This window comes from Athene noctua, chromosome 11, assembly GCF_965140245.1.
Source record: "Athene noctua chromosome 11, bAthNoc1.hap1.1, whole genome shotgun sequence".
Lineage (NCBI taxonomy): Eukaryota > Metazoa > Chordata > Aves > Strigiformes > Strigidae > Athene > Athene noctua.
Window position 1 is genome coordinate 1,280,260 of NC_134047.1, and position 21,083 is coordinate 1,301,342.

Consider the following 21,083-nt stretch of genomic DNA (forward strand, 5'->3'; position numbering starts at 1 on the left):
GTTGTTATAAGTAAATAATTTGCAAGAAAAGTTGACATTGTATCACTTCAGACTGGGGCAGCCTGGGGAACTGGTGCAGGGAAACCTCGGACCTTCCAAGACGACAGGGATGGCATGAAAAACCGTTTCAGGGATTATTTTGAAGAACATTCCACCAGAACTAATTTCTATCGCCAAATAAAACCCAGACTGCACCCGGGCTCTGGCATCAGTGAGCCTGTGCTCAGCACCGGCCCGTCCCACCGCAGGGTGCCTGGGCGCAGCGCTCCGCCATCCCGGCCGCGGCCGGGCGAGTGCCGGGGGGCGGCAGAGCGGGGCCGTCCCTGCCGCGGCTCCGAGAAATCCCCGGGTCTGCTCCCCCTGGGGGGGCACCTGGGGGAACAGCACACCCCGCCCTGCCCGACGGCGGGGCCGGGGGTGACCGTGGCCTCGTGAGAGCCGGGCCCGCAGCGGAGGTGCCCCCGTGTCACTGCGGGCCCGGCCCGGGCTGGAGGGCACGGAGCCTCCCCCAGCGCCTCCCGCCCTGGCTTTGGCGACCGTGCGACCTGGCGGGAGGGGATGCAGGCAGCCCCCGCCCCGTCCCGCAGGGTGCCAGCACCTGCCTGGCCTAGCGCTGGGCCGGCCCGGGGCTGGCGGGGCCAGGGCCTGTTCCCGGCGGAGCCCGCGGGCCCGCTCCCGGGGGAGGGCGGGGCTCTGCGCGGCGGCCGGCGGTGCCGATGTGCCGCTTCTGCGGGGACGTCGCGCCCCCTTCCCCATCCCGACACCGCCGGCCGCCCCGCACCGACCCGCAGCCGCCGGGGGGGGCGCGCAGCGAGGCCTCAGCACCGGCGCGGCGGCCCCGGCCCTGCCCCGCCCGCCCGGCCGGGCCCGGCCCTCCCCCGCCCGCTGGCTCCGCCCGGCGCCGCTGGCCCGCAGGGTCCCCGCGCTGCCACAGGGCCGGGCGGCGCGCACGGGCGCTGCTGGAGCCGGGGCCGTGCGGCGGGGCCGGGACCGGGACCGGGACCGGGCCGCTCTGCTGGAGCCAGCGGAACCGGCGGCGGCTGCTGGCGGCGGCGGCGGAGCGGCGGCCCCATGACCCTCAAGTCGGGGCGCAGCGGCGGCAGCATGCGGACGGCGCTCTCCGACCTCTACCTGGAGCATCTCCTGCAGAACCGGGCCAAGCCCGAGGTGAGCGGCGGGGGCCCCGGCCCTGGCAGCCCCCGGAGAGCGCGCGTGCCACCCCCCTTCCCGCCGAGCCTGCGGTGTCCCGCACCGTTCCGCTCCCCCGCGGGCCGCCGGCCCGGCACTCTGCGCCCAGCTCAGGCCCGGCTTGTGTCCGTTGCCCCCCGATCCCCTCCGGGGGTCCCCCGCCAGCCCTCACCCCCGCGAGCGGGAGCAGGTCCCCTCGGCAGAGCCCCCCCGGCGGGCAGGCGGTGGGCATCGAGGTGCGTGAGCCGCGGGTGCGGTCCCGCGGGTCCCCCGCACCCCAGGAGCGGGGCTGCCGGCAGGGGGCCGCGGGGAGCGCTCGGCAGCGCGGCGGGGCTGGGCAGAGGAGGAGGACGGGGGTGCAGGGGGGGAAGGCTGCAGCATCCTGCCACGGAGGAGCTTGTGCTTGTTTTGCTGCAAAGTTGTAGCTGGTCTGAACTGGAACCGCCTGTCACATGAGCTGATTCAGCTGCTGAGCAACCTCCCGCGGGAGCTGGAGGGGTGGCGGTGGGGCTCAGCCCCGGGGAAGGGGGATGCAACCAGCCCTCCTGACACCTACCCCGGGGCATGGGGGCGGAGGGGCCAGCACACCCGAGGAGATGAGGCTGCACCAGCCATCCCGGGTCTGCTGGGAGGGCGCCGTCCCCAGCCGGTGTCACCTGGGGTAGCTTGGGTGCAACCGGGAGAAGGTCAGCAGTGCCCAGGGCTGAGCAGCTGGTGCTTCTCTCCCAGCAGAGATTTTCAACTCTGAGCAGAAGTCCCTCACAGAGCCATGGCGTAACGTGCCTGGGCTGAGGCTTCCTTGCGGCTGTGGGGAGCCTTTGAGAGCAGGAGGGAAATTTTCCTGAAGTGCTGCCTATCCCATTGGTCGCTACAGCATCCAAAAGAGACTTCTCAGATCTGTCCCCTGCCAGTTGTTCATGAGCTTTTTTTGGCTCAGCCCTGGCAGAGTGCTTAAAAAAAAAAAAAAAAAAAAAAAAAAGCAGCTTTTAAAGCAAAGTGCCCGGATCAGGCAGCTGCCGAGAGAGGAGCTCTCCCATCCTCTGCCTGCAGGATCCAGGCAGAGGACTTGACTGGCTTCAGGGATAAATTGCCAATGGCAGCAGGGCATGGAAAAAGCAGGAGCTGGCCTACAGCTCCCTGGCATTATGGTGAACCGGGATCTGCCTGGGGCCTTTTAGGAGAAGCTTTGTAGGGCTGGCACTCAGCTGGGGTTACGTGTCCTGAGCTTGCCAGGCGCTCGTGCTCATCCCCATGTCACGTGCATGCAGAGACAGGCTGTGGCCCCTCTGTGGGACAGCAGGGACATCATCCAGCAGCAACTCCTGAGAGGGGAGCTGGGCCTGGCTGGCTGGGCCTTGGCTGGAATCAAACAGGGTGGCTGGGAGGTTTCTCTTCCCCATTTCCTCTGAGGGAGCCACACGCTGGGAACCACCATCCTGTGTTCCTCCCGTGGTGGCAGGGCCCACAAATCCTTCTCCAGTGGAAGCCATGTTGTTGCTAGAAAACAAGCCAAAGTGCAGGAAACTGCTTGCCCTCTTCCCTTGAGCCCTACCACATGCCTCTGTATCTTTTCCTTATCTCCCAGCTGGCAAATACTGATTTACTAAAGAGGTGTGGGCTTTATTCCCAGCTGTGCACCTGGTTGGCAGAGTGACCTTGGGCATGTCCCTTTATTGGCTGTGACTCAGTTCCCCAGCTGTAAAATGGGCAGCAAATGTGACCTTTGTGAGTCCAGTGGAGAAAAGGAGGGTGCTTCTGGAGAGAGCTGAGCCTGGGGGTGCAGAGGGGTCACTGCTTCCCTGTGGGCAGCAGTTCCCGGCATCCAACCAGCACCAGCTCCAGAGCAGACTGAGGCCACAGTCCCCAGGGACCAAGTCTTGAAATGTCTGAGGGCAAAACTAGTGGTTGAAAACTGAGCAAAACTTCTGGACTTGACCAAAATGGGGGGGGGGGGGGGGCCTGTTTCCAATTTCTCCCTCTCAAATGCATTTTGCCACGTTCCAGTCCGTAACGGCTGCAGGGGAAAAGCTGTTTTGCAGGGCTTGTTCTGAAAGGTTTCTTCTGTCAGTGTTGTGGTTTTACTGACCCTCCTTTTGAGGTGACCAGTTTCACAAGCACATCTGGAAGGCTGCATCAGCCTTTCCTGATGGCAAGATGGTGCCTCAGCATGACGGAGTGTGCTTCCTTGAAAATCTGTCCCTTTTTCATTGCAGCACTCCATGATCTGGAGTCAGTGTGAGGGCACGCAGAGCCACTGGCATCTTCTGGCCTCTGTGACCACTCCTATCCCTTCTATTTCTCTGTTCCCCTTCCCACTGTGACCTGTTGGTATTGCTAGGCCTTTTCCCAGTGTCAACAATGTAATCCTGTTTGGTTTAATTACAGTTTTTATTTTTTTTAATCTGGATCGTATAGTTGGAAGGAGTTTTGGTGGGGTTGCTCCTATGGTTGTGCTGGCAGGCCTGAGAAGGCTGTAATCCCTAGCAGAAGGCAGGGATGAATTACTTCTAAATGTTATGCATTTATATGCATGTTATACATGGCTCTTGCTCCCCAGACTGCTGGAGCAGCCCAAAAGCAACTCCCAAGCTCAATTTTTTTTTGGCAGTTTGCTCTTTTTACACATTGCTGTGTTTTTTAAGCTGTACTGAGACCACAATGCACACATCTGCTGGATGGTGGGGTGGCAAGGTTGGAGCACTATAAGGCAGGAGGAGAGGTTGCTGGGCCAGGACATCTCTGCACCAAACAGTGCCCCGGCCTCCCTGCACACACCTACGGTGATTATAACGTGAGGGGTGATGATTCCTCCAGGGAGCTGGGATTTTGTTGCTCACTGTGGGCAGTGGAGCTTGTCCTGGGTGATCCCTGCTCCAGGGTTCCCTCCTACATCTGACCTGCTGTATTCCGGGGTCTGCTTGGCAAAGCCAGCAGCATCTGGTCTTTTCCTGCTTGCTTGCCAGGCAGCCCTGCTTTTCCAAGGGCACCTGATATTGAAGTCTCTTGGTTAGAGCAGCAAGGGGAGCCCAGGAACCAAACTACCAAACATGCCCCTTGCACTACAGTGCTGCTTTCCTCACGTGCTGCTTCAGCCTCCTGCAAACACGCTACCCAGTTAATGTTTGATTTGCCCGGTGGCATGCAGTCTGCCTGAGCCAGTGCGACAGCAGGAGCGCCCTGGCAGACAGTGCTGACCCTGCGGGGGACAGGATGCCCAGCCCTTGCTGAGGATAGCTCCGCACTTACCAAAGTCCCTGTTGGCAAATGCTGCTCGGAGAGCTGGTGCCCTTCCCTCTGCCCTGGGATACGGGGCAGAAATCAGGGGTCTTGAGGAAGACACGGGCAGGGAGCTGAGGTGCACCTCTGTGACCCGTGGAGCCAGTGGCTCCTCTGTGCGTTGCCCCCTGGAGCAGGATTTCTGTGCGAGGGTTTGTCCCCTCGCCAGCCAGCTGCAAGGCACCCATAGAGCTGCTGGGTGCTGGGCAAGGCCGAACTGCCCTGCTGGGACCCTGCTCAGCACCCAGCAGCCCTTTTGCACAGCTCAGCCCCCCAGCCTCCTCACCCCGTGTCTGCCCCAAGGCTGGCCCTAGCGTGGAGTTGTGCCCTAGTGGCCACGGCGCTGGCTCTCGGCAGCACTCACAGACGTTTCCTGCAAAGCAGTGCATAAGTAGCAGGGCCTGGCCTGCTGCCAGCATGACTGGAAAGGCGCTTGAGATCACAGGCTATGCCGAGCCAAATTGGCCAAGAGCGTGGTGGCTGCCAGGAGAGTGCAGAGTAGGTGATCCAGCCAGCCAGCTCGTGTGCATGGAGCATGAGAGCCACACATGTCTCCTGTCTCCAGCTTCTGGGTGTCCAACGTGGGGGCTGAAATCTTCCACCCCATGGATCCTGGTCCTCCTCATGAGCTGGGCATTTTCCTGTTCCCATCCACCACCTGCCCAGTGCAGTCAGCAAAAGCCCACACCATCCCAGTGTGGCTCTGTTTGGGGCAGAGGGAGTTGCCAGAAGGCCCTGCTGGGTTCAGGGCTGCCATCAAGTGACTGGTGGCCGTCTCCAGGCACAGCAGCGAGACTCTGGTGACAAGGCTTGCTCTCTGGGAGTCACCGAGGTGACACTGGTGCTGCATCAGCATCAAGGGCTGGGCGTTTTCTCCAGCTCTCAGCAAAAAGCAAAGGTCAAGGCTGGGAGGCTCAGCTGGCAGGGATGGTGGGGACAGCGGGGACAGGAACTCCCAGCCTCTGGAGCAGATTGTGCTGTGTCCTGGGTCATCAGGCTCTGCTGAGCCTAGAGGTTTGAAGCCAGGGATTGCACAGTGTAACGCTTTCCCAAGGCATGACCAAGATAAGTGTGATCTGTGCTGACTCAAACCACCTCATGGGCACTTTGGCCTTGGGTAGGGCTAAAGAAGTTCCTCATCCTCTTCTTGCTCTCGCCTACTGGCTCAGCAGAGCTGGAACAGCTGGCAGAGAGCTGAGGACTGCCTCTAGGCACCCACACTCCTGGGTTTGTCCCTGCCGATGGCACAGGAGCACAGCGTGCCCTGCTCTGGGACTGGCAAGTCAGGCTGGGGGCTGTGAGTCCCTCTTCCTTCCACCCCACAAGTCCTTGACACAGGTGTTGCTCTGGGCTGGGATTCAGCCTCCTCCTTCATATTTAAGCTGCTGATGGCTGCAGCCCACGCAGTCCCCTTTTTCCTCTGAGGGGGAGGTTGGTTGGCTCTTTTAGAAGTAGCTGGCTTAAAAATAAATCATGCATCTTCCCTGTCACTGCAGCATGGGTACATGGCTCCCTGCACCCTTCCCACCCTGTCCCAGCCCTGCCAGCACCCTCTCGTTGAGGCTGCGATAGTGCTGGTGCCTTGATGCTGGGCTGTTCCTCTCTGCTAGTCCCTTTCATGCTGACCCAGCTAGTCCTGGCTCTGCTGCCCCTGCCTTTGGCTCCCTCCCTGCTTTTGGCCGTTACACAGGGCTGGGCCACTGTCTCAGCCTGGCAGCACATCCCTACCGAAGCTCATTTTTTTGTGGTGTAGTGCCATGGCTGCACCCCCCTGGGAAATGCTCTTCACTGCAGTTGTACCCACATGAACTTTCCCCGTAGCCTGGCCGGGTCTCGCCCCTTGGCAGCGTGGGGCTGCAGCCCCTTCTCTGCTCCAGGCCAGTGCCTGTGGTGGGCAAGAGCGAGCCGGGGTGCTGGGGTCAGGCTGCTAGCACAGAGCCCTGGGGCCCAGCGCTCCGTCAGGTGTTGGCAAGCGGGTGTGCGGAGGGGAGAGCTGCTGGCTCTGCCTGGCTGGGCATGGCTGTGGTGTGGCTGATGCGGGACTAAAGCCGGTGAGGACCTCGCTGGGTGTCCTTGCGGGTTTGCTGGCTGCACCTCCCAACCTGAGCGCTGCTGGGAAGGCAGGTACAAGCTGGGCAACAAAGCTGGTAGCCTGGTGTGGAGTGGGGCAGCCAGGAGGGTTTGCTTTGCCTTGTGGTCTGGTGTGGGGATTTGAGTGTGCCACACGGTGGGCAGGGGCTGCAGATCGAAGCTGGCCTGGGTTATGCTAGGCCAGGCATCAGTTTGGGAGAGGCTCGAAGGAAGTCCACTGCACTTGGGGCCAAACCAGCACTTCTGTGAGCTGTGCGGAGAGGTTGCCCAGCATGCCCGAGAGGTCTAACAGGACCGCCTCAGGCTTTCTCAGACTGGGAGGTGGCAGGTCAGTTTGCAGTGTCCCTGCGCATGGCAGGGTGGGTTTGGAGGTCTCTGCCTCGGACCCCACAAACCTTCCATCTGTCCCGGTGCCAGTGCCTGCTGGAGACAAACAGAGGTTTCCCCATGGCTGAAAGGCCCTGCTTGGCTTCCCAGTGCCAGCCAGCATGAATTGGCTTGTAGCTGGGAGCTGGGGAGGCAAATGGGGAATTTCTGGCTGGCTTGGAAGCATGTTGCCTTCAGTGCCTGGATGTGGATGTAGCTCTGCACCGTGTTGGTTGCCCATTGACATAGATGAGGAAAGGTTGACTTTGCAAACTGAGCCAGGGCAGAGCCTGGCCTCACTTCTCAGAGATGAGTCTTAAACGGCACCGTTCACTCAGCAAAGCTGTTCTGGTCTTCATGCTATGGAAGCCAGCTGTGGGCCAAATGCTACTGCGACACACAAGTAGTGTTTGGGACTGTTGCTGCAGAAGATGTTCAGCTGTGGACTCTTTTGGCTTCTGCTACTTGCAGGTTTTCCAAAGTTTTCTTACCTCCTGCGTTTTCCAGGCTGGAAAACTGCAGATCAAGCCTGCATCCACACCTTCAAGGGTGACGTTCTTTTGCTCTTATCTTATCTTGCTCTTACTGTCCTCTCCTCCCCCTGTGCCCCACCTGCCCCCCAGGCACCCTAACATGGTGGAGTAGCTCAGGTCCACAGCGGGGAGACAGCACTCCCAGGCCCTGTTCAGATGGAGCCCCTAAATCCCAGTCTTTGTTTTGCCCTGACAGGCCATCACTCAGTCCCCAAATGCCATGACTGAGGACATTTATACCAACGGCTCAGCGACTCTGGGCAGCCCCTCCCACAGCAACAGCCGGGAGGTGCGGAAGATACGTCTCATCCAGTTCGAGAAGGTCACAGAGGAGCCCATGGTGAGAGCTGCCAAGATCCCAAAGCCTGGTGGCACACAGGGGGGGCGGAGGGGCAGGTAAAGCTGTGCTAACGGGCTGGCCTCGGGGGAAGCAGGAGATTGATTGCTGGAGGTGTTGGCCACAGGAAGAAGGTGCTGGATCGTGCCTCCTGCCTGGGAACCCGTAGCGAACCCCATCAAAGGGTGGTGATACTTGTGCCAGGAGGAGCTGCAGCAGGCAGGACTGGCCAAGCCAGGGGCTTCCCCCCAGCCACTGTGCAGCCCACTGTGGACATGGGCCTGGAGAGGACTGCTGGGAGCACGGAAGCCCTCCCCTCCAGTGAGCAGTCATGGATTTTCCTGTCTTCCAGGGAATCACGCTGAAGCTCAATGACAAGCAGAGCTGCATGGTGGCCAGGATCTTCCACGGGGGGATGATTCACAGACAAGGTAACGAGGCCTTCATAGAGGCAGTGTATGGGGTGCACATCTGCAGCTGGTTTCTTCTGTGCAGAGATAAGGCAGCCCTCCAGCACTGCTGGCTTTCCCCTGTGACATGGACATCTGTGTCTGTTCCTCCACTAGGAATGTGTCAGGAACTCAGGACTTGCTGGTCTCTCTGCACGGTCATTGTGTTAATACACTGGCAGCTTTAGGAGAAAGCAAGGGCTGGGGGAAGGGCTCTCTTAAAATGGAACCAGAGACAGTCTGTCTCTGTCTTGTGATGCGGTCACTGTAATGAGAGATGGATCACACCCCAGAGACTACAGGAGAAGCTCTTCCCATTCCTAAAGGGCGCAGGTGGGACAGGCTTGCTGTAGATTGGCTCTGCAGACCAAAGGAAGATGCCAAAAGAAATAAATAGGTGCTGTTTTCTGGTTTTGGGTCTTGCCAAGGGGGCATGGAAATGAGATGTTCTGTGCTTAGAAGAAGAGGTCCCTTTTCCAGCCCTAGAGCCAAGTGGGAAGTCTGAGCTTACCCCTGCCAAAATAACACAGGAGCCATTCCAATATAACACTACTGGAGCCTAATTTATAGCAGTATATCTGAGGCTGTAATCTGGCTGGGTTTATAAACTGAAAGCGCACAAAGTCAAGAATGCTTGTGTTAAGGGCCCTATAAGGAGGCTGTCATTTGGCTTCAGGTGAGGTACTTGAGGTTGGGTTTGAATAACTCTTAAACAGGTGTTTTGACCAGTCTAACGCATGGAAAGCGACCTGATGACCTCCAGACTGGATGAAGTGTGTGTATTGGGTGGAGGGGGAAGAAATCATTCTCCTTGTGCTTTAGTCCCATGTGCTTTGGTGACACGTGTGGCTCCACAAGCATTGCCCAGGCAAATGCCACAGTGTCTGGCCACAGCTTGCCCAGGGGGTCAGGAGGCTGCTGGAGAGCTGTGTAGTTTGGGTTTGGTGAGTGGCTTTTGTCCAGTCCTGCATTTTCATGTTTCTCCCATTGCTGGCAGGCTCCCTTCACGTGGGTGATGAAATCATAGAAATCAATGGGCAGAGTGTGAGCAACCACTCGGTTGACCAGCTGCAGAAGATGCTGGTAGGTATCTGTGTTTGGCAGGGCTGTTTCCCTGGAAGGACCCCTTTGGCGTGCAGATCTGCACGCTGGCTGAGCATTCACCCCCTCCGAGATGGCAGTGCCAACACAGAGCTCTGTGCAGTGGTGTGATGTGGCAGGAGCCAGGGCCGCTGTGTTGGAGGGCTGTAACACGGCCAAGCGCCAGGTCTCTGTGTGCAGCCTCGGTGCTCTGTGCTTGCTGCTTGCTTCAGGCCTCACGAGAGCAGCAGCGAAGGCTATTGGCTGGGTCCCTGACATGTACTGATGTGTGTGGGGCTTGGAAGCCACCTCTGCTTGCCAAGACCGGTATGCAACTCCAGCCCAGCAGCTGGCTGCTCTTGCAGACCAGAGCCGCTCCCGCAGGTCACCTTGGTGCCATTTTCTTGCTTCTGACATCATGGTGATCCTGCCAGGCCCTTGCTAGACAGCTTTGGACAGGGTCTCAGACCTGCCTCATGTTCACACGCTGAGGCCATCCTGATCTCTGCCCAGCATGTGGGACTGGCCGGAGGGAGGTGGTAGTGGTGCTGAGGACACCCACCAGGAGCTCTGGCCCTGCCGCAGTGCCACAGTCCTCTCCTGCCTGGTGGTGGGACATCCCTTCTCCAGACAGGAGGACCAAGGAGGAGCTTGTCTTTGCCTCCCAAGAAGCACAGTTGGCCCAGGAGGTTCATCCAAGCCTCCAGATGTGGTTGTCCCCACAGGACAATGTAGGTCTTATGAAGCATCTGGCCTGTGGCAGGCAAGGGAGTGCTGTGCCTCTAATGTCACCAGGAGGGCAGGAGTGAGAGGCCAGCTGATGGTGGGACCTGGCAGAACCAGCCCCTCCTCCTAGGCTCCTCACTGGGGCAGCCAGGCCAGAGAGGGTACAGATCTCCATGTTTGTTCTGTGTGCCCACAGCCAGCCCCTTACGGGGGTGTTGGTGTCCCCCCATGGGGATAGGACAAGCCATGGCAGAGCTGTTTCTGGCCAGGCTGTAGTGTCCCCCATGACTGGCCTTTGCAGGTCCTGGCACTCAGCAGTTCCCTGCACAGGTTGCTGCTGTTGGGCTGCCTCCAGGCACCACCTCCTCCAACTCTTCTTTCTCCCCTTCCTTTGTTCACTAGAAAGAAACCAAGGGGATGGTCTCAATAAAAGTCATTCCCAACCAACAAAGCCGCCTCCCTGCTCTCCAGGTAAGTGCAGCTTCCAGACCCGCGGGCTGTGCTGGGACGTGGCTGTGGGGCTGTGTGGGGCCAGAGTGAGCCACAGGGAACCAGCACTGGGGAGAGAACTGTGCTGAGCCAGGGCAAGGACAAGGGGATGGCTGCCTGGTCACCTTGCCTGAGCTTCTGGAGGATGAAGGGACTGGTCTTGTGCTTACATTGCTGCAAACAAGCAGGTTTTGGCCCTGTGTGGGTGTATTTAGTCAACATGTGTGTAGGAACGTGAGCCTGGGGTGCCTGAGCCACAGTGGTACATGTATGCAGTGTCTGGGGATGGGAAAGCAGCGGCGTGTGCACACCAGGAAGTCCAGAAGAGCTTCCTGGCACCTTCAGAGCCGTTAGAGCCACATCCCCACTGCGGGGCCACAGCAGCACCTCCAGGTGCAGCACCGGGCTGTCACTGATGCATGGTGCCTCAGCCACGAGGAGGGTGACGCAGGCCTGGGTGCCACCAGCACGCTTGTGAGCAGCGTGTGGGAGGAAGGAAGTGGTGGGAGAGAGGAAGGCGGCTCCGTGTGCCTGCTGTCGCTGCCAGGGTGACGTGCTGTGGCAGGGGGTGGCACCTGCCTGGCTTTGCCTTTGAGGTTCTGCTGTGGCCGAAATGCTCAGGGTAGCGGGGAGGGCTGGCTCTTCTGCCAAGCCTCCAGTGTGCAGTGGCTGGGATGCTGTCCTGTGTCTGGGTGCAGGAGCCAACCCCAGCACAGCCCCCCTGTCAGGGACAGGCAGGAGTGACAGAGAAGCTCAGAGGCAGACGGTGGGAGCTGGGTGGGGATGGGATGTGATAACCCCTGTCACCCTGCTTCCTTACCCAGAGAAGCTGAAGTCTCTTGACATGATGGCAAGTGAAAACTCTCTCCATTTCTTGCTCAGCCCGTGCTGTCCCCATTCCAGCTCAACCAGCCTTGCACGTGTTTGTTTCTTAAACGCTGGCCCATGTCTGCCCTTCCCTGCTGCCCATCTGCCCTCCCTGGCCTGACCCAGCCAGCTCAGTGCCAGGGGGAAAGTTACCTCTGAGAAAAAGAACAGTTGCTGGCTCACCTGAGACTGGCCGTGGGCTCAGGGAGGGACACAGGGGCAAACTCCTTCCCTGTCCCCCCTGTTGCTGTGTCCAGGGCTATGGTGCTGTCTGCTCACGTCTCTGCTTGTTGCAGTCCACCGCCAAAAGTGGACTTTTGATTTTGTTTTGGCTCCCTGGATCCCCACGATCACCTTCATTTCAGGTCCTGGCAGGCAGGACAGTGCAGATCCTGGCATCATGATGCCTCCCTGCCCTGGCTTGCCCCGCAGCCTGGCAGCCAGCCACTCTTGAGGCCAGCTCAGTGCTTGGGGCAGGTCTGTTTGGGAGGATTTTAACAAGAAGCATGAGCACTCGGGGCTCTTGAGGTCACCACCAAGCTGTTCCCAGGCACAAACCGCAGCCTTTTGACTTTAAAAACCAGGGCTTCTCCTGCTGGAGCCTGCTCAGTACCCGGGCTTCTCTACCTGGAGATGGGGCTGGCAGCAGGCAAGCAAATAGCTTGCTTTTGGAGCTGGCCCTGTGCAGCCCGTGGGTGATGGTTGGAGCCCTCCGATGCTAACTCCTAATCAGTGTGAGGGAGGGTCTTTCCAAAAGTGGCCAGGTTATGACTGGTTTGGGGTACCAGGGCTGCAGGAGCAGAGGGCTCCAGGCAGATGCTTGGGCAGTGCTTGCTGTGTGTCCCTTGTGTGATTGTGTTGATGACCAGCTTCCTGGTGCCAGAGAGTGCTTTCAAAACAAGCATTAGTCTTCATGCTGAAAGGAGATTTCACTCTTGTCTTCCAGTGTGAGCGATCTCATGTCACAGCTTGATCCATATGCTTCCTTTTCTGGCAGTGAAAGGGAACCATGTTCATGTCCTGCTGGCCCTGTGCTGGAGGACACTGCAGGAAATTGTTTTAATGTGGAACAAGGACAGCATTGTCTACCCTACCCAGGGAGGAAGACTTCCTAAGCCCTGCCTATCATATCTGAGGACAGGACATAGGCATCACCCCACGGGAATCCCTTTGCCCGCTTGCCACATGCTGCGTTTGCAGGATAAATATCAGGGTTGTGCTCAGGGGAAGCCTGCATTAGCACAAGCATGAAGCTGGGCCTGATACTGCTGCTTCCCCTACGGAAGGTTCTGCTTGTAGCATGACTGCTGGGCATAAGGGCCCAGCACCCTCCTGAGTGCTCACAGAAGTCTCAAACAATGGGGAGCACCCCAATGGGGAGACCATGACTTGTGGGACACCCTGCAGGACTTCACACCATGACTGGGAGCTCCCAGCAGCCTCAGGCCCACAGGACAAAAAACCCCAGGAGGGGAACAAGGGCATTGTGAGGTCTGTGCTTAGCCACAGCCTTACTTTGTTCCTTAAACCCAGCCTTTCACTCCCCATCCTCCATACCCTGCCTTGGCTTTGCCCCCACCCTAGTCCTGAGCTGGTCCTGATCTTGCCAGGTACGCTGGCCAGAGACAGACTGCAGCAGCAGCAGTGTTTCAGACAAGGAGCTGTGCATCCAGGCACCGAGAGCAGGTGGCAGTACAGAAAGTGCTGGGTGCAGATGCTTGGTCTGACATCCTCCCGGTGATAGGGGACTCTCATCCATCCTTTTGCTCTCTGACGGTCTGTTCTTCCTGAACAGCCTTCCTGGAAAACAAGGTCCGAGTGCGAAAGCCACATGCCACTTCTCTCCTGCCTTTGCAAAGATACTCAGAGGCAGTGAGAGCCCAGGGGTGCCCGGCTGCCTGTCTAGCTTCAGGCGGGCTTGAGGCTGGTGGGGGCAGCAGGGTGGGCTGCTCAATGGGAACAGGCGCTGTATACCCCCTCCCAAAGATCTGAGTGAACAGAAGGGAAAGCCCACTTTTTCATGCTTTCCTGGTCCCCAGGGCTTCCTCAGCCCCAGGAGGGTGGCACAGTGCCCTGGGAAGCAGCAGCAGCTCACTTTCAGTTGCAGCTGTGATGAATATAACATTGCAAGAGTAGCTGATGCTGAAGAGGCCAGGACAGACCCAGGCAGGGATCAACATGCAGCAGGGGATTGAGACATGGCCTTCCCTGAGGTCCCCAGGACACGGGACTGCAGGGTGCTCTGCTGCAATGGCTCCTCTCTGCTGGTGGGACTCCTCTGGCTGGCTGAGCCCAGCAGCACTGCGCAGCGCCTGGGGCCTGCAGGAGGCCTGCATGTCGGGGCTGGAGCACCAGCTGTGGGGCATGCAGACCTGCCTAGAGGCAGCAGCTCTTTCACTGGCTCCCAGTAAAGCCAAGATGTCCTCCCTCCTTCCCACTGGTAGCTCCATGCTCAAGAGCTCCCTCCAAGGCTTTGTGCATCTACCTTTGCGCCACCCCCGCACCCCTCTCCCAGCCTCAGGGGGCCTGGAAAGCAGCAGGGGCTGGGATCCCTCCTGGAGCAGGGACCTTGTGCGGGCCCCTCGCTACAAAAAGGCCATTGAATGACTCGAGCGTGTCCAGAGAAGGGCAACGGAGCTGGGACAGGGTCTGGAGCACAGGTCTGCTGGGGAGCGGCTGGGGGAACTGGGGGGTTTAGTCTGGAGAAGAGGACGCTGAGAGGAGACCTCCTGGCCCTCTGCAGCTACCTGACAGGAGGGTGCAGAGAGGGCGGATGAGTCTCTTGAACCAAGTAGTAAGTGATAGGACAAGAGGGAATGGCCTCAAGCTGCCCAGGGCAGGGTCAGGCTGGCTCTGAGGAAGGATTTCTGTGCAGAAGGGGCTGTTGGGCGTTGGAATGGGCTGCCCAGGGCAGGGGGGGAGTCCCCGGGATCCCTGGAGGGGTTGAAGAGTCAGGTTGACCCAGCGCTGAGGGATCTGGGGGAGTTGGGAACAGTCAATGCTAGGTTAGTGGTTGGACTGGCTGATCTTCAAGGGCTTTTCCAACCCAGATGATTCTGTGGAGCCAGCTCTGCAGTCACTGCCTGGGGATGTGGTGTGGGGCCAGGAGCTGGACACAACCAAGATCAGCCACCCTGCGTGGCCATGCCAACTCTGGCCCGCTCTCTCTTTTGCAGATGTTCATGAGGGCGCAGTTTGACTATGACCCCAAAAAAGACAACCTGATCCCCTGCAAGGAAGCAGGGCTGAAGTTTCAGACTGGTGACGTGATTCAAATCATAAACAAGGACGACAGCAACTGGTGGCAAGGCCGGGTGGAGGGCTCCTGCACTGAGTCGGCAGGACTCATCCCTTCTCCGGAACTGCAGGAGTGGTAGGTCCCTGGATTTGGCCAGAAGGGCTGGATCTGGGAGTGGAGAACAGTGACCATGTGCTACCCGGAGTGTGACTGTATTGGGTAACACCAGCATCACTGCTGGGAAAAGGAGGCAAATGTCCCCTTCATCTGCTACAGGGTGAGCCTTTACCTGTCCCAGCAGGCACCCTGCTCCTCTTGCCCTTGCATGTCTGAGGGACAATCCTGCGGTTCCCCCAGGGCTTGGGGTGACAGCTGGACCATGGTGGTGTCCTCCTCTTTTGGCAGGCGCGTGGCGAGTGTTACCCAGTCCAGCCAGAGCGAATCCCCAAGCTGCAGCCCCTTTGGGAAGAAGAAGAAGTGCAAAGATAAATACCTGGCCAAGCACAGCTCAAGTAAGTGTGAGCAGGGCAACAGGCTCCATCCCCAGCCCTGGCCATCACCCTGCCTCTGGGCAGGGGTGAGTCTGTCCTCCATGACAGTCAGACCAAATGGCCTAGCTGTCAGCTTTTCTGAGTCCCTTCTCCAAAGTCCTCATACCCCTAGTGGCCACAGCTGTGTCCCTGTGCAGCTCTATAGTGCACAAGGCTCCCGTGGGAGCTGGCGCTGAGCTCCCTGCACTCCTGTGGTGACAGTCCCCGGCGCTCCTGGCCCTGAGCTCCTTGGGAGGTTGAACTCCTGGGCCTCAAACCTTGCAGGCTGCTGAACTGCAGGTCCCGGGGGTGGCCTTGCTGCTGTTCAGCAATTAGGGAGCAGACTGAACTGCTCCCCACAGCTGCCGAGCTGTGAGCCTGCCCCTCAGCCACGCATGCAAACACCCCATGTCCTGGGCCAGCAAAGGCAGGTGCCTGAGGACATGCTGGCTCCAAGCCCAGCCTGCAGCTCCAACCAGCGGCAAACAAGGCTGTAAATCAGCAAGATAAATAAAGCTCCCCCAGCAACAAGATCTCTGCAGCGTCCTGCCACCTCCCCCCGCCCCCAGCTCCCAGGTCCTACTGTCCTGAGCAGAATTACTGAGCAAGAGCAGCCCTGGCTTCTCCTTCGGTGGTTGCTGGTCCAGCTCCCCAGCACCCCCTCCACACCTCACGTGCTGCTGAGGCTGCTGCCCGTTTCCCCAAGCAGCCAAACAGGGACAAGCTCCCAGCCCAGTCCTGATCACTACCTCCATTTTGCTGAAGGACCTGGCTTCGGTCTGATACGCACGTGGTCCTGCTGCTGTGGCCAAGCCAGCTCTGACCACTTGGTCTCTTGTTTCTCCTCAACCCCAGTTTTTGACCAGCTGGATGTGGTTTCATATGAGGAGGTGGTGAGGCTGCCTGCCTTCAAGAGGAAGACTCTGGTGCTCATCGGTAGGTCCTGCCCCAGGCATCCTCCACGGGCCCAGGGGCTGTGTGTGGTGAAGGGAAGTGCTGCCCTTCAAAACCTGGGGAGCATTTCTTCTGCCTGCAGCAGTCACCAAGCAGGCTGCCCTCCTCTGAGCGGCATTGTGCATCGTCTGGCATGCACCTACATTGTGATGCTGAGGTACCATTAATTCAGGAGTTTCCAGCTCCTAAGTACTCTATGAATAATTTTCATTAAAACCAGCTGTGGTCTGTGCAGCTGCACCAAAGCAAGCACTCCCAGGGTGGGTGCTGAGCACTTGTTGGTGGACCCTGTGGGGCATGGGCAGCTCACATAGCCCAGCCATGCTGGCCTCTTGGCACACATGGGCCCTGTCTCCAGCTGGGGCGGGAGCTGAGCATGCCCAGGGCAGGGAGAGCCTCTTCCAGGACTGGAAGACACCATGTACCACCTCAGAAAGGAGATCCTGGGCGAGGCCCCAGGAGCTCTGCACCTTTTCTCAGACGCAGAGCTGCGGAGGGGCCCCAGCATCTCCCACCAGGCTTCTCTGAGCCCAGCTGCAGCACCCATCCTTCCTTCTCTGCAGGGGCCAGTGGCGTGGGCCGTAGCCACATCAAGAATGCTCTGCTCAGCAACAACCCGGAGAAGTTCATGTACCCACCCCCATGTAAGTACTCAGCCAGGGTGGCGGGCACAGCACAGGACACATTTCTCCCCTCGAGGCAGGACCTTCTGGCAGCACATTGCAGGTGGAGAGATGTTCCTGCAGGGCCTCCTGCCTGCTCTTTGCATCCCAGCAGCTCTCCTCAGGCTGCCTGAGTCCCCTACTTGTCCCAAGCAGGAAGGAGTTGAAACGGGATTAGTACAGCCTAGTCTTGACGTAGGTCTTCCCTGCCCTAGCCCCATGCTCAAAAAGGGAAGGCAAGACATCCAGGTCACCCAGAGAAGAGGCTGCCTGCTCCACTCTGTTCCCTAGCCCTGGGGGCCAGCACTCACCATCTCCCTTCCTTCCCAGACACCACACGCCCCCAGAAGAAGAATGAGGTGGATGGGAAGGACTACTACTTTGTCTCCACCGAAGAGATGACCCGGGACATCTCAGCCAATGAGTTCCTGGAGTTTGGAAGCTACCAGGGAAACATGTTTGGCACCAAGTTTGAAACAGTGCACAAGATCCACCAGCAGGACAAAGTTGCTATTTTGGACATTGAGCCCCAGGTAGGGAGCAGGGGAAGGGGTGGGCAGGAGAGGGGCTGCCACATACTGAACTACCTATGTGTTGGCTGTGACTGTCCCTGCCTTCTTCGGTGCACTGCCCACCCGCCCTTCCCAAAGGAAAAAGCCAGGGAGTGCTGGGGTGGCATTTCCCTTCCCAAGACATGGGTGCAGTGAGGGTATTCCCTGCCACAGCACACACCTGGCTGTGACAGCAAGGCCAGGGCCAGGCAGCTGGGGGGGTGTAGAGCCAGCACGGGCCCTGCACAGGGACCCCTTCACCTCTCTGACACCAAGCATGTGGGTGCTGCTTCACAAAGTGGCAGTTGTGCCCAGTAGCCAGCCCAGAGCAGGGCTGGGGATGTCCTTAGGTCCCCCCCAGTGAGGTACAGGGGCAGGTCCATGTTGGGACCCCTGCTCCAGCCACACCCAGGCTCAGGAGTACCCAGAGGGCCCACAGCCCCAGACCAGGGGTGGCCCCTCGAGCCCACCACTGCATCACAGGCACTATCACACTAGCTGGGGGGCAGCATGGCGTCATGGGGGAGGAACGGCCACACTGATAACAACACCCTCTCTCCACAGACCCTGAAGATTGTCCGCACAGCTGAGCTCTCCCCGTTCATAGTCTTCATAGCCCCAACAGACAAGGCAGAGCAGGTGGGTGGCCAGGTCCTGCTCTGGCTGCGCTCGCTGGCCTGCAGCAGGGGGTCGAGAAGCCTGCTGCAGCAGCCCAGGGCTCACTCGCTGCTCCACGTGAGCCTCTTCCTGTCCGCAGTGATTTTTATAGTCCAGGTGACCAGAGCAACCTTCTTGGTACAAATATGAGAAACAGGAATTGGTGATTCCTGTAGCTGCATATTCTCTCCCAGACTCACCCCCCAGCAGCATCACTGGCTGCTAACATGTAGTGGGGCACACAGCCCAGCACAGCTGCAGAGCAGGAACATTTATCCTGCCATCAGCTATGCAAACAGCGGACGCAAACAGCAGCTCCTTTCATTCTTTGCCTCATTAAGATGCTCATCCCTCCAAAATTAGGATGAAAGCAGTACTGCTGCTGCAGTTAACTCACACAGCACCACAGGGAGAGGGGGAGTCATGGGAGAACAGGGAAACCCACAGAGCTGTGCTCCTTCTGGGCTCGTGGCCAGCCAAGGCCCCTCTCCCAACCTATTAATTTGGGGTTGATAAAGCTTAAAATACAGAGTTTGCAGGGAGGACATTTATGCAGCCTTCAGAGCAAGCATCATACTGACATTTAGAGACACATTAACCTGCAGAGGATTGTAAAGCCAGATGCAGAAGGCTGGGGGCATCAGGGAGGGGGGGGAAGTGGGGCAAATGTCAGGGCAGAAGGGGCAGTTAGGAAGCCTGCTGCCCCCACTGCCCCCCCGTCACCCACTGCTGCCCCCGGAGGAATGAGCTCCTGCCGCAGTGGTGCAGGCACTATATATAGCTACCTGCTGCAGCTCAGGTAACCGCTTACTGGAAGGGCTGCAGCAGAACCAAAATGCGACCCAGCAGGGCTCACAATAGCCCAGGCAAACTGCTTATTGCTCTCCTCCCTGTCCCCAAGAGCTGCAGTGAGCACAGCACCCCCGGCTCACCCCCCACCACCCCCCCAGGCACAGCAGCAGGGAGCCCCACTCAGGGAGATGGTGGGGATCTGTTTGGACTGTGGGAATTGGTCTGGACTGCGCTGGGGAGGGCACAGGTGGCCACAGGAACACTCCTGGGATGCCCCCGCTAACTGGGGAGCTGTGCAGAGTAGCCACAGCAGCTTTACTTTTACTGAGAATTTTAACTATCCCGGACAAAACCAGGAGAGGGAGGCTGGTCCAGCTGTGTCAGCCAGGCTGTTCTGCTCAAAAGCCAGCGGGGGAAGGACTATCCTGCAGGGATCCTACCTTGAAACCAGCCTTAGGCCTTGAGCTGGCTACACTGCCTAGTGTAGTAATGAGCAGTCTACAGCTAGGAAACTTTCTCCTTCCAGAAAGCTGCCACAAAGCATTTTAAAGGTAAATACAAGACCAAGCAGGTCTGGCCTCACTCTAGCAGGTAACCCGATGCTCTCAGCATTGCATCCAAGTCCAGCAAAATTCCCATGCACTCCCAGAGATCACACAACAGCTCCTAGCTTGTCAGACGAGCTGCAGGGATGCTCTGTGCTCTGGTACTTAGCAACCACTTCAGTTGTTTTGGTGGTGGGTGTTTGCCTGTTGGGGTGGGCTGTGAAATTCCCCTCCTCCCCAGCCTCCTGAGCACTCTCTCATTTCTTGCAGTCAGAGGCTTTGCAGCAGCTCCAGAAGGATTCAGAGAGCATCCGGAGCAGATACGCACACTACTTTGACCTCTCGCTGGTCAACAATGGGGTGGAAGAAAGCCTCCAGGTGCTGCAGGAAGCCTTTGAGCAGGCCTGCAGCTCCCCACAGTGGGTGCCTGTCTCCTGGGTCTACTGAGAGGGCATTCACCCCCAGCCGCTTCCATCAACCATCCTGCAGCCACCGGGAGAAGCCTCCTCAGCTTCCCCTGATCCACACGCAGTGCAGCACCCCCTTCCCTGTACTCCACGGACATGGTCTCCAATCGCTCGACACACACGTAGGGTCTCCAGATCTCCTCTCCCTGGGGAACGCAGGACAGGGGCTGCCCAGGGGACGGCTGCCTGCCACACCATTGCAGTGCAGTGCTAAATTGGTGGCTCCAGCAGAGCCCTGGGCACCCCATAAGCTGAGAGCACACAGCTCCCCCCACACTGGGCCAGGGAAGGCGCAGTCCTGCTCTAGCACCTGGCCCGTCTCTGCATCAGTACCAAGAGCAGGGGCTTCTAGGCAGATGTCCCCTGCCATCACAGGGGTGTGTACTGCACCACCACCACCCTGAAAGCCTGGCTGGTGCCTGAGGCTCCAAGGAAGCCCACAGCTTAGGATGCTTCACACAGATCACACCAGGGCTTCTACATCCAAGGGTTCCCCCTCACAAATGGGAAAAGAGCAGAAAAACACATGTGGATTTGACAAAGGTGGCATGGAGCATTCTATCCCCAGACAGGTCTCAGCCTGCATTCTGCAGTTGCAGTTGTCAGATTCATCCTGTGCAACTGTTAATTCTCACCATGCAGCTTGGATTGTTACCACCTGGCCAGAGAAACTGGGCAGCAGCTGAGGAAGTCCCACAGACCAAACCCCAGAGGAACAGATCAATGGGTAAATTAGATCCAGCCACAAGCATCTGTTGCATGCAGTAGAAAGTGTCTCTGCAAAGACCATCCGGGCATGTTCTCCAGAGTCTAGGGTGTCTCTCACACACTGTATGCAAACATAAGAGCCACCCACACAAAGGGGTTTCTTTTCCTGCAGGAGTGTACTGACGCACAAGTCCCACCAGGACCATGTCCAGGAAGCATAACCGTGGCTCCTGGGCAAACCACAGCCACCATTTAGGTGTTCAGCAGTCAGCTAGGGGAAGGGGGAAAAGAAGTCTTGTGCAATTTTTTTAAGGATGCCAAAAATAAAATCTGTTCATGTGCAATAGGGACTTTCGTTCTGATCCACTGCAGGGAAATAAAGAGCAGCAATAAACATGTGCTGAAACACTGCTGTGACTGGTGTTTTACCTCCTGGGCTGAGCACTGGCTCACAGCTGGAAGTCTGTTCCCACCTCCCTGACCCCAACACAGTCAAGGTCAGACAGGCCAGGACCAAAGAGCCCCTCCAGCCGCTCACTGCAGCACAGGCAAAGGAGCAGAGACCACCAGCACACAT

The 21,083-nt window shown here is 58.5% G+C and overlaps 1 protein-coding gene across 3 annotated transcripts; it reads left to right on the forward strand.

Moving 5' to 3' along the window:
- Window positions 1–917: 917 nt before the first annotated feature.
- Window positions 918–20,916, forward strand: MPP1 (MAGUK p55 scaffold protein 1). Of its 3 annotated transcripts, none has more exons than XM_074915603.1 (12): window positions 918–1,167; window positions 7,651–7,794; window positions 8,144–8,222; window positions 9,238–9,323; window positions 10,449–10,517; window positions 14,579–14,775; window positions 15,046–15,152; window positions 16,026–16,106; window positions 16,688–16,768; window positions 17,117–17,319; window positions 17,902–17,976; window positions 19,602–20,916. In XM_074915603.1, exons 1-12 carry the CDS (start codon window positions 1,072–1,074, stop codon window positions 19,776–19,778), a joined length of 1,395 nt encoding a protein of 464 aa, XP_074771704.1. In that variant the 5' UTR covers window positions 918–1,071; the 3' UTR covers window positions 19,779–20,916. The 3 variants fall into 3 exon arrangements, with proteins under 3 accessions (XP_074771704.1, XP_074771707.1, XP_074771705.1); XM_074915606.1 differs by having other exon boundaries at window positions 14,639–14,775; XM_074915604.1 differs by having other exon boundaries at window positions 7,651–7,743.
- The last annotated feature ends 167 nt before the right edge of the window (window positions 20,917–21,083 follow it).

Bases quoted from the DNA above. Each gene is read 5' to 3' on its own strand.
- MPP1 (XM_074915603.1), top strand. From the start codon at position 1,072: ATGACCCTCAAGTCGGGGCGCAGCGGCGGCAGCATGCGGACGGCGCTC. The intron at 8,223-9,237 runs GTAACGAGGCCT...CATTGCTGGCAG, and splicing joins GGGGATGATTCACAGACAAG to GCTCCCTTCACGTGGGTGAT. The intron at 15,153-16,025 runs GTAAGTGTGAGC...CCTCAACCCCAG, and splicing joins CCTGGCCAAGCACAGCTCAA to TTTTTGACCAGCTGGATGTG.